The sequence below is a fragment of the Dipodomys merriami genome, unplaced genomic scaffold (assembly GCF_024711535.1).
Source record: "Dipodomys merriami isolate MVZ:Mamm:240054 unplaced genomic scaffold, mDipMer1.0.p SCAF_2, whole genome shotgun sequence".
Taxonomy (NCBI): Eukaryota; Metazoa; Chordata; class Mammalia; order Rodentia; family Heteromyidae; genus Dipodomys; species Dipodomys merriami.
Window position 1 is genome coordinate 90,241,881 of NW_027203381.1, and position 13,252 is coordinate 90,255,132.

At 35.2% G+C, this 13,252-nt stretch overlaps 1 protein-coding gene across 1 annotated transcript; it reads left to right on the plus strand.

Annotated features, from left to right (window-relative positions):
* The first annotated feature begins 12,114 nt into the window (after positions 1-12,114).
* LOC138831708 (olfactory receptor 5H18-like) lies at positions 12,115-13,044 on the plus strand. The gene has a single exon (XM_070028757.1). The coding sequence runs from the start codon at positions 12,115-12,117 to the stop codon at positions 13,042-13,044; it is 930 nt and encodes a 309-aa protein (XP_069884858.1).
* The last annotated feature ends 208 nt before the right edge of the window (positions 13,045-13,252 follow it).

Sequence of the window (13,252 nt, forward strand, 5' to 3'; positions counted from 1 at the left end):
ATGCAGAAGTAGGAATACGAAGAGAATAAGACAGAAGCAACTGGACAAAAGAGATCCTTAGGTGAAAATTTCATTAAAGAAAGGATACCTAGACTACAGCTAGTTTTGTGGCCACAAAAACAACAGCAAGTGAGCTGCAATATCTGAAGGGTATAATGGGACTAGCAGCTCTAATTAAGATAGGCTGGGTGTGATTTGGGCTGTTTATTTGCCTGGCTTTTAAATTTTATTTTTCTGTTCATTACCTGAACTCGCTAGTCTCAGTCTATTTTCATTTAATAAAGGAATTTCCCATTGCAACACATTCCTCAATTGAGAATTAAGAGAAGAAAATCAGTATAAAAAGATACTGAGCAAACTGATGTTACCAAAGTTCAGCAAAAGAAAACCTCAGGAAGCCTGTACTTGAAAGGGTTGGGAGAGTAAGGGGACAGGGGAGAGGAATGAAGTGAAGAGTTGGAGAAGGCAGTCAAGAAGCGAATGTATATGCAACAAAATTCAGATGAGTGAGGTAAAGGATGGGTGGGGGAGGGGGGAGTGAGAATGTCGAAAGAGGTGACATTGATCAAGATATATGTATTAAATGGCAAAAAAACAAAAGGAGGGAAACAAAAACTGAACACTTTGACATAAATAAAAACCAAGTGGGGAGAGTGGAAAGGAGGAAAGAAGTAACATTGTTGAAAAAGACTAGTGGGAATTAAGGGGTGTAGTGGGACAAGCGATATTGAGATGGATAAAAAGAAGGAAATAGAATGAGCAAAGTAATAAAAGGCATGTGGCTAAATACAGAGAAATCAAAAGAAGAGAGAAAATACCTAATAAGATTGAGTATGAAATAAAATGAAATACTTTGAAATTTGCATGCAAATGTACTTCAAAATATACTGATTATTCTATATTTTAAAGTCCCTATATTTTTAATTATAAAAGCAACATGAACACAATAATTTTATTACTGACATATTATATTATATGCTGGCAATATGTGTTTTTAAGTACTTTCAAAACCAATAAGACAATATTTATTTTATGAGATGTTTGTCTACATGGATTGCTTTATTATGTACATATATAGTGAACATAACTGGTAAAGCTCAAATATTTAAAAAATATATAAGCTTCCTTATCTTTGTTAATTCATGGACTGAAACAGGCTGTTTCTAAAAATCATATTTGTTTAAACTGGGATCATCTTCTTACTCACCAACTCTTCTGGAAAAATATTATGCAGCTGAGCAAAGGAACTTTATAAAGGCAATATTGATAACTATAGTAATAATTCCAGTTTGGATATATTTTATTTAGAGTGTGAGTTTCTCCACTACTGAAAATAACTAGCAAAGTCAAAATGAACAAATTTAATTTGTATAGGAGTGCTTGTTCAGTCAAAATTGCAAGAAAGGTGGTAGAAATAGATTTTCACCCTATCTTGATATCAGAGGTGGAAGAAAATATGGAACCAACATTTTAACTGACTTCGAAACTTTTAGGAAGACTACAAGACAAAATGCAATGGGACATTTTATCAGAATCCTCAGGAAGAGTTCTTACATAAGTACAATTACTTGTATGTTTAAACTTAGAAAATTAATTTTGTTTAAAGTTCCACATTATCAAATAAAGACATGCAGACTCAAAACACACATCACTACAGAAACACAGTTTTACAAGGTTTTGCTTATGAAAAATCTTATCCCAGGAACAAGAAAAAAGAGGAAATGCAATTAGTTTCACATGTGGCAGATTTTGAATCTTGTAACTTTAATTTAAATGTCTATGAATTACATAACAACTTAATAAAAATGTAAAGAATTTAAAATATATAAACCATTTCTTCCTTACCCATATTTTGAAAGCTATGGTTTGAAAGTTATAGACTTTAAAAGGGCACTGGTGGCTCATGCCTGTAATCCTAGCTAATTAGAAGGCTGAGTTTGAAGGTTTGAAGCCAACCTGGACAGGAAAGCATGAGACTTTTATCGCTGAGTAACTCTCCCCGAAACCGTCCAAGTGGAGCTATTGCTCAAATGGTTGTGTGCTGGCCTTAAGAGAAAAACAACAACAACAACAACAAAAAAAAATCAGGGACAGTGCCCGGGCCAAGTTCAAGCCACAGATCTTTCCCACAGAGAAAATATGTATTAAACTATACAATAAAAAAAGAGTATAATAGAGTTAATGGTAACAAAAGTAGCAATTCTTCACACACTGATTCATGTTGGAGATTTCATTGTTATTCTATTTTTTTTTTTTTTTGTCGGTTGTGGGGCTTGAACTCTGGGCCTGGGCACTGTCCCTCAGCTCTTCAGCTCAAGGCGAGCACTCTACCACTTGAGCTACAGCACCACTTCTGGTTTTCTGGTGGTTTATTGGAGATAGGAGTCTCACAGTCTCTCCTGCCTGGGCTGGCTTTGAACCGTGATCCTCAGATCTCAGCCTCCTGAGTAGCTAGGATTACAGGCGTGAGCCACCAGCGCCCGGCTTCATTGTTATTCTTAATAGAATGCTGTTTATATAAGGTTTGCTTTGAAAACTGAGTCAGCCAGAAGCAGAAGGCGTGTTGATGTAAAATTCCTGCAAAATGGCCAGAGGGTTCCCTGTAGGATAATGTAAACCATGCTACTGGGCACAGGAATATGAGAAGTGAGTTGGTTTCACAGGCATCAGAGACTTCAGGAACTATCAACGCTTAGTCATTGCACACAGTTCAACTTTGGACAAATAGAATTAGACCTTAATTCAACATCCCCACCACAGATGATACTTTATGCGTATTTGACTGCAGTTCTATGAAAAGTATAGAAAACCCAGTTCTATAAAACTCTTGTGAGGTTTTTGACTACTATGAGTTTATCCAGATATGCCATTAACAAGTTGAAGATCCAGTTCCCCTTCAAGACCCAATTCTAAGTAATGTACTTTGTTTTGGACAAGTACACCTCATTTCCTGAAGTATCTATTGTGCCCTCACTTGAAGCTAAATTTGATAGGAAAAATTCCATTAGGCAAATGTGACATAGAATAGCTAAAGAAACTCAAAGTCACATCCTCAATAAGACATAACCTATATCTATGCCTTCCTACTGTGGATGCTTATGAATTTCCAAGACACTTTATGAATGTGTGGATTTGTTTCAATACTTGTGGATTGTAGGTCTAAAGTCTTTGCTTCTAATTAATATTTGTAAAACCTTGCCATTAATGGGGACTAGAAATATGAGAGAAGCTTCATACTCTTGTATAGGGAAAAATCAGAAATTGCAAAGGGGAAAGTTCTGAAAAGTTCAGAAAGCCCATGGCAATGAATCTGTGTAGGTTTGAATGAGGCCTAGAGGCTAGGCCAAGACATTGTGCCTTACCCTTCCCTATGAAAAACAATTCAATTGATAGATTATAAAAATATGGCCAACATATTTTAATTTCTTTTTTATTCTTGAAAAGCAACTGTGTAGGGCAGATGGGTGAGAAGGTTGAAAGGGGTGACATTGATATATATTGATATATTGTATTCTTGAAATGGTTTGTTCAATGACAAGTCCTTTGTAAACCATATAAAAGTAATGATAACTTTTATAATCTATGGTTAGAAAACAGAGATGCCACATTTTGAGAGGTCAAATAGGGAGTCTTTATTATAAGCCTCTATTATTTGTACTCTTATGCCAAAGACCTGCAGCCCCGTGAATACACTTAATATTATTAGAAAACTGAGACATGAGAGCAGAAGAGGAAAGAAACAGAAGAAAAATAATGCTAACAAATCAGATCTGCTCCAGTGGAGAGCTAAAGTGGGACACCATGTTGACCCCAGGAGAGCCAATAAACAGGACAGGAGGCATGGCCAACCCACCCTGAGCTAGTCCGGGCCTAAATAGAGTCAGGGTCAAGGGAAGAGGCAGGATCCCAGGAAACTCGAGTGTTGTGAAACTAGACTGGCAGGTCCAGTAATCTATCATCTAAGACCCTGCCCCTGCCTCCCTGAATTCAGGCACACCTATCACCTGGAAGGTGGGACTTCACCTTTCTCCACGATGAAGCCAAGACAGGGCCAGTTAAACCCAAGTCCCTACCTTATGTCACGTGGCCAAGATGGCCCCTGCCAGACCTGGTCTACTCACTTCAATAAAAGCAACTGGTTCGTGAGTATGCATTCATAACAATCAAAATAAATTGATTTCTAACGTTTATATTCCAGGTCTAAACATAATACTTAATTGGCTCCACAGTAAAAGGACATTGAGATAAAAGGCAAATTCTACTAAAGTGATGACTAGAAATATAGAAAGAGAACCTAGTAGATATTCATTAATCATTCTTAGAAGTTTGCTAGAGATAAAATATTATAGGTAAAAAAATCATGGTTAAAACATATTTTATCTCATAAGTGGATCCAATTTATAAATATACAAGGATACACATACATGGTTGTGTGAAGGGGGCCCATATATTAACCAAACCATGGTATTTGCAGGGGAAAATTCAGGTGGAATAATTCCTTAGAAAAAGTAACTCAGTGTCCAATAAAATGAGCATCAGGAAACTGGAATGTGTACAGTTTAGGGAGTGTGTTTAGGAAATGTGTATGGTTAAATGGGGTTGACAAATGAAGAGAAGACAGGAGGGAGCATGAAGTCATAATATTTGAAGCAAGTTCCATGAAAATACAAAAATTGAGGGTAGTTGGTTGGATTAGGCGGGATGCAGAATAATGATGAAAGTTGAGTGAAATTGATCAAGATGCATTGTACAACTTTGTACATCTATTTAAAGAAACAACTCCTGTGATTTTCTTCCTTTGAGGTAATAAAATTTTCTCTACTCCTTTAAAAAGAAAAATGTGGAATAAATAGCAGGATGTGCCAGAATATCTAGTATTATGTCCAAAACAGTATTTATAACTAATATTCACTAATTTTAAAAAATTCTTTTGTCGGTCCTGGGGTTTGAACTCTGTGCTTGGGTGCTGTCCCTCAGCTTTCAGCTCAAGGTTAGCACTCTATTGCTTGAGCCACAGTGCCACTTCTAGTTTTCTGAGTAGTTTATTGGGGATAAGAGTCTCATGGACTTTCCTGCCCGGGCTGGCTTTGAACCACAATCCTAAGATTTCAGCATCCTGAGTAGCATTACGGGCTTGAGCCACCAGCACCCGGCTAATTAAATATTTTATTCATCTTAACTCCCCTTCCTTTTTCTTCCCTAGCTTTCCCTTTTCTTCCCTCTTTATCTTTCCTGCCTTTGATAATAAGAACTCCCCTTTAATGCTTCCAATATGAGGAATCTTTACTTCATATATATATCAATAATATATTAATATATCATAGTAACATTAATACATACTCCTACGATTTTACTTGTATTTTACAGTTAGTATATCATTGTAGATTCATGACTTATCTGATGTATTTTAAAGTTGTATCTGTTGTATTTTAAAGTGCTTGTTTAAATATCTTGAGTTTAGTTATATAATTATTTATTTTGGGGTTTCTTAATATTTTTGTAATTACTGTTAACAATATGGTTGATAACTGTTCCTTTTACATGATATCTCAGTGGTCATACCACAGTGACAAGGTGTTGGCCCAGCCTACTGAGCAAGAAGTGATCATGTTATTTAGACTCATTGGAAAGACATATTTCTGGTTCAAATGACAACAAATTAACCCAGTGAAATTTCTAAAGAACCACAATCTTGTCCTTTGTCTATGATGAGAACATATAATTCTTCTCTTTTTGAAGAAATATAATTCATTGCAATAATTAATAGTCACCCTACTTTGCCATAGATCAAGGAGTCTATTTTTTCTATAAAGAATCACAGTTGTTGGTCAATAAATATTTTTAGCTTCAAAAGGTGGTTAATTTACAGTAAATATTACTTTTAAAAATGATATTTCTGTTAGGTTGGGTCTCTTGCTATATATAGCAATATGGGTTGAAATGAGAATGTTATTAATTTAAAACTATAAATAAATACGCCAAGAATTTGTGTATATGTGTATATTATATATGATAAATAAGTAACGTGTGTGTGTGTGTGTGTGTGTGTGTGTGTGTGTGTGTGTGTGTGTGTGTGTGTGTGTGTGTGCACCAGACCTGGGTTTGAACTCAGGTCAGGGCCTTGTTGCTATCTCTGAACATTTTTGCTCAAAGTTAGTACTCTAACCCTATCCTATACTCTAATCTACTCAGATTTTATTTATTTTTAATCTGGTTATTAGTTTGCAATAGCATAATATTCTAGATAGAAAATCATTTTCAGAAAAAGTACATATTCATTTAGATTTATATTTTAACCAACACATAAAAACATGAAGTGGAGTTATAGCCCCACTATTGGCTTTTTGGTAGGTAATTAAAGATAATAGTATTATGGACTTTCTTGCCCTGGCTGGCTTTGAATATTGATCCTCACACTCATCTGCCACAGTAATTAAGATTACAGAGGTATGCCACTGGCTTAGGCATATATACATATACATATACATAAATATATGTATATATATACATAAAGAATATAACTGTATATATATATATATTTAAAAACATATTTAACTAGTGAGGGACATCTAAACTGATTTTATATCCATAATGTAAATAGTATTAAAATAAGCATGACACCAGTTGTCATTGGAGCATGTAAGATTTGATTAGTTTTCAGGATAAAGCATATCCTGAATTTTGAAATATAATGGAATGTTCTTTTATAGATTTTTAAATAAATTACTGTAGAATTCTCTATGATGGCAACAATAATTTGAATTCTAGTGAAGCCTGTATAGGATTTCCCTTTATTGATAGCTTCATCAATATTTGATTAATTGATATTGCTGTTTTTGTTTGATAATAGCCATTATCACTAGGATATGGTGGCATCTCATTGATTTTGATTTCCATTTCCCTAAGGATGAACTAAGAATATTTTTAATATTTATCTTTAAAGAAATATCTATTCTGATTTTATCTAATTTTAATCTGGTTATTTGTTTGCAATAGCATAATATTGTAGAAACTTTATGCTACAGATAGAAAACCATTTATAGAAAAAGTCTGTATTTATTCAGCTTTATTTGTTAACTAAAACATGAAAATAGTACCTACAATGGATTAGTAAGCAATGTACTTATTATACAATAGATAGTATATAATATTAAAACAAGTTTAAATATTACTACCTTCTCAAACAGTATGTTGTTAGAACCATTTGTACTGTTAGAAGAATGTTATGTTACTACTTAGATGAAAAATGTAGAAAACAGTAATTCTCTTTTTCTGATTGAACTTTCCTTGAAAACATTATATTTATTCTCAGAAGAAAAAAAATCTGAACATATTGTCACCATGCCCAATAATCTTTGCTCCCTCGCCTTTGTCTTGAGTTAAAGAACAATATCCTGAGCTAACCTGCAAGGCCCCTTGTATTTCCTTTATATTGGCCTCTTCACCTTGATGTCAAATGATCTTCCTTCTGCCCCCTCTATTTGACTCTGCAGGCAGTTACACCCGTAAGATTTTATTTCTCCAGTGATAAACTTGGGCTATCAATGATGACAACTTTGTAGATGGCCAGGGCCCTCAGATATTATCTCCCTGTAACTGGAGACTCTTGAGTCTCACCTTAGAATTAATTAAACAAAATCTACATTTTAACAAAAAGTCTAGGAAATTCTTAGCATCGTTGCCTGAGTGACACAGATCTAGCCTACCTTCCTCAAAGGGCTTTTTTCCCCTATATACTCCTCCAGTGATTTGCCTGCTAAAACTTTACATCAGAATTCCACATATAGAAGAGCGAATGTGGGAAACTTAAGCTCTAGTTTGTATGAGGAAGAAAACATCACTTTATGTTTTCTCACAAAGGGGATCTAGACAGTTGGTCTTATTAAAGGCATAGACTATATGGCATCAAATTTTATATAAAAGTAGACTTTCATAAACCTGTCCAAAATATCATTTGTAGTGAGGAACACTGATGCAACGTGAAATTGCAATTGTTAACACCAGGGTCACCAAGAGTGGCTTAGCATTGTTTTATCCTAACCTAGGGATGACCTGGATTTCACATACACAGAAAAACCAACCATGCCCAACTGAAAATCTGCTTTTACCCTACAGGGAATCCTTAGACTCTCTTAGGGGAATTTCAGTTCTTTTACCTTATCCTCTTGGCAAACACAGTGTTATACAATTGGTTGATTCTTATGATCAAAGCAAAATTATATAAATGAAAATTTCTGCTGCTTTGCAAGTGAAGCCTTCAAGATAAGTCACTGTATAAAGAATTGTTCTCTACATATTGTGCCATCATGTATTATCTTTGATTTGAAAATCTATTAAAGAATCTCATTATTTCTTGGAAGATATTGGTAAAAGAAAATTATTTGCAATAGTAATTACTATTTATAGTGTGTATAATTTATAAAGTTTTAAGCTTATTAGTTTCTAGCAATATTAGAATTTGAGCATCAAATGCCAAAATTGTCAAATATAATGGAAAGTAAAAAGTAACTCATATTTATATTAGTTACTAAAATCTGTATAAGTGAATAGATGTAGTTGAATTGTTCCCTGTAACAAGAGTTATTTTAATGTTATTCTATTTAAGTTCTGCTAAGTTTGAATGTTAAAGCCTTAAAAATAGAGTTTCAAGACTGATGATATATTGATTAATACATAGAAAATATTTATGATGGTTATAATATACATGCTGTATGACCACACATTCTAAATAAAACCTAAGGTCTATCAACTCAATGGTAATTACTACCACACTGACAATAATTTTCTTATATATTATCTTTTAAAATAGCATAGACATAAATCATGTATTTATTTCATTACATTAATACATAGTGATGCATGTATAGAAATAGAGGAATTATTATCTATGTTATATGAACATATACGAGTATTTTACTATTTTATATACACCAATGTTAACTGTGTATTTTTGTTTCCTCATAATCTCTCCTACTCTCTTTCCCTCTTCATTGGCTTGCCTTTCCTACATGTATCCATCTATGACTCTGCTATTATTGCCTATTTTTCTTCCCCTGCGTTTTGTTCTCACCACTCAAAGGTCTCTTCATCTTTGCCTGTCCCTGTTCTACCTTGATCACATTTCCCCATTCCATTCAGGCGCCTATTCTATTCTGGTAAAAGTTTTCTAAACTTAAAAAAAATGTTGTTGTTTTGGGGCTTGAACTCTGGGCCTGGGCACTGTCCCTCAGCTCTTCAGCACAAGGCGAGTGCTCTACCATTTGAGCCACAGCACCACTTCAGGTTTTCTGGTGGTGAATTGGAAATAAGAGTTTCATGGAGTTTCCTGCCCGGGCTGGCTTTGAACCCTGATCCTCAGATCTCAGCCTCCTGAGTAGCTAGGATTTACAGGTGTGAGCCACCAGCGCCCAGCTAGTTTTCTAACCTTTTAAAGAACAAATGATACTAGACATTCAGGAGAATATGCACTACTCACTATTTCATGGAGCTCCCTGCTTTATTCCAGATACTCTGTATCACTTGCTTCCTATTCACATTCTGTTCACAGACCCTAGGTCTATTCCATAAAGGGAAGTGCTGTCACTATCACTACTGAAATTTCCCTATTTTCCACACTCATTATTCTGTAGATACCCATTCTCTTCCTAGAACATTTAATTGTGCATTTGGCAATGGTCTACATTTTGTCATTCATGGTATCTTTCTTGTTTTCATGTCAATAATATTTAGCTTCCTTGTTTCTTACTTTATTTAATCACTATACTCTTTCTTGATTTATTGTTTCATTCTTTTTCAACCTCTGGACCTCCAGGTCTTTCTATTTCAATTAGAAATGAGTTTACCAAAGGAAAACTCTAACATAGAAATATAGAAATAAGTTAAGTACACATTAGAGATAGGAGGAATGAAGTCATGCAGGGAATAGCTAAAATCACCTCCTAAAACTAGATAGAGGAGTGTGAGAGTGACAACTGTTGATCTTGTGAAGCTGCTGTTCACACTGGAATGTCATTGGTGTCTATGTAGGACACAGGTACCTGGGTCTTGGTATTTTTAATTTTTGTCACTTTAGCTATTAAAATCACTTTTCGTCCATGCATTTATCTGCATTTGTCCACATTCAAATAGATTTTGGGTATGCCTCCATTGATAAATGGGTAAGTACAGTCTTCTCTCTGTTACCCAGAGCTATGCAGTTTTAAAAGATCAAGCACTGATGATAAACTGGTGGACACTTATCCTTTTATTGTCTCCATGTAACTTCCTCATTTTAAAAATTGCCATTCTGATATGTGAATAGTGTTGTTTTCCAAAGCATATGTTATCCACAATTCTGCCTGCAGATACTACTAGGACCCCAAAGTTATTATTAATATTACTCCGATAAAGTCCTATCATGAAGTATGTCCTGCTTGAATGTTCCACTGATCCTTTTAATATAATTTTCAGTACATCCTAGCTCCTAATCTGAATATCTTATGACTATCTTCCTAGTCCCCAAAACCGTGCTTTTTACTTTGCAGGATTCTGGTGCCAGGTTAAGCGTGGGTGTAAACATCCAGGGACTCTGCCTTGTGAAAATTTTAGAATAAATCTTTCTTTCTTTCCTTCCTTCCTTCCTTCCTTCCTTCCTTCCTTCCTTCCTTCCTTCCTTCCTTCTTTCCTTCCTTCCTTCTTTCTTTCTTTCTTTCTTTCTTTCTTTCTTTCTTTCTTTCTTTCTTTCTTTCTTTCTTTCTTTCTTTCTTTCTTTCTTTTGTTCTTTCTTTCTTTCATCCTTCCTTTCTTTTCTTTCTTTTTGTCCTTCCTTGCTTGCTTCCTTCCTTGCTTACTTGCTTCCTTTCTTTCTTCCTTCTTTTCTTTCTTCCTTCCTTCCTTCCTTGTGTCCTCCCTTCCTTCCTCCCTCCCTCCCTCCATTCTTCTCTCCCCTCTCTCTCTTTCCCTCTTTCTCTCTCTCTTTCTTGCTTTCTCTTTCTCTCTTTCTCTCTCTTTCTTTTCCTTCCTTCCTTCCTTCCTTCCTTCCTTTCTTTCTTTCTTTCTTTCTTTCTTTCTTTCTTTCTTTCTTTCTTTCTTTCTTTCTTTCTTTCTTTCTTTCTTTCCTCCCTCCCTTCTTTCTTTCTTGCTTGCCTTCCTTCCTTCCTTCTTTCTTTCTTCTTTCTTTCTTTCTTTCTTTCTTTCTTTCTTTCTTTCTTTCTTTCTTTCCTCCCTCCCTTCTTTCTTTCTTGCTTGCCTGCCTGCCTGCCTTCCTTCCTTCCTTCTTTCTTTCTTTCTTTCTTTCTTTCTTTCTTTCTTTCTTTCTTTCTTTCTTTCTTTCTTTCTTTCTTCTTTCTTTCTTTCTTTCTTCATTTTTATTTCTTTTGATTGTGGGGCTTCAACTCTGGGCCCAGGTACTGCTGCTCAGCTCTTCAGCTCAAGGGTAATGCTCTACTACTTGAGCCACAGTGCCACTTCCATTTTTTTCTAAGTGGTTTATTGGAGACAAGAGTCTCACAGACTTTACTGCCTGAGCTGGCTTTGAACTGTGTTCTCCAGATCTCAGGCTCCTGAGTAGCTGGGATTACAGGTGTGATCCACTGGAGCATGGCTAGAATAAATTTCTTTTTTCACTTCATCACTCTCAAATATACTTGTGGTTCTGGGGCTGCAACTAAGGGCCCAAGAGCTGTCCCTGGCTTTATTATTCAAACTAGTGCTCTACCATTTGAGCCACAACTCTATTTCTGGTTTTCTGGTGATAAATTGGGGATAAGCGTTTCATGGACTTTCCTGTTTGGGCTGGCTTTGAACTATGATCCTCAGATCTCAGCTCTTGAGTAGTTAGAATTATAGGTATTGTTTGAGTTCTACATAAATTTTAGTCTTCCTGGGAGCATTTTATAAAGAGATTATGTAATCATTTATAAAAATAATTCACACAAAGTTGAAATGACTGCTGTTTTAAGCACTTTCAATTCTTCTCAATATTTTCCATTCTTATATTAGATGAATGAAAATTAAATGGCAATTCTGGTGGAATTGTGAGTTGTAATAATTCATCTCCTCCAATATTCACCGAATAAATCCTAGTGATTGTTTTTTACATTTATTTCATTTTCCTTTAGAGGACATCCTGTGATCATGGAAAAGGGAAATGCAACATTGCTGACAGACTTTGTTCTCACAGGACTTACAGATCGGCAAGAGCTTCGGGTCCCACTGTTCCTGGTGTTCTCGGTAATCTATCTCATCACCCTTGTGGGAAACCTTGGATTAATTGCTCTAATCTGGAAGGACCCTCACCTGCACATCCCCATGTACTTCTTCCTTGGGAGCTTAGCTTTTGTGGATGCTTGGATATCATCCACGGTGACTCCAAATATGCTGGTGAACTTGTTAGTAACAAGGAAGATCATATCTCTTTCGGAATGCATGATCCAATTTTTTGCCTTTGCATTTGGTGGAACCACAGAATGCTTTCTGTTAGGAGTAATGGCTTATGATCGCTATGTAGCCATATGCAAACCTTTACGTTATCCAGTGATCATGACCAATAGGCTATGCTTACGGCTATTAGTTTTGTCATTTGTGGGGGGCTTTCTTCATTCCTTGTTTCATGTGGGATTTTTATTTAGATTAACCTTCTGTAATTCCAATGTAATACATCACTTTTATTGTGATATAATGCCTTTGTATAGCATTTCCTGTACTGATCCTTTCATTAATTTGCTGCTGGTATTTATTTTTTCTGGTACAATTCAAGTATTCACTATTGTGACAGTTCTTATATCGTACTCATTAGTGCTGTTGACAATTTTAAAGAAGAAGTCAATGAAAGGCCTACGGAAAGCCCTCTCCACCTGCGGGGCTCATCTCTTATCTGTGTCTTTGTACTATGGCCCTCTTCTATTCATGTATGTGCTCCCCGCCTCCCAACAAGGAGACAATCACGGCATGATGGACTCTTTATTTTACACTGTCATAATTCCAGTGTTAAATCCTCTTATCTACAGTCTGAGGAACAAACAAGTCATAAACTCACTGACTAAGATATTAAACAGAAATGTATAGATCACAGCATATTATATGCTTTCTATTTATTATGTAGCAATTACACAATTTTCCACTTAGATATATCTCTTTTATGAAAAAAATTCAAAGCAATTATAATTTTCCTGTGTGTTTTTAATTCTAATTACATTAGTAATTGAAGCATTTTAATGACTGAAGATAATATTTAAGATAGAATCCTTAAGGTGTTGGTTTCTTTCATTTGAAT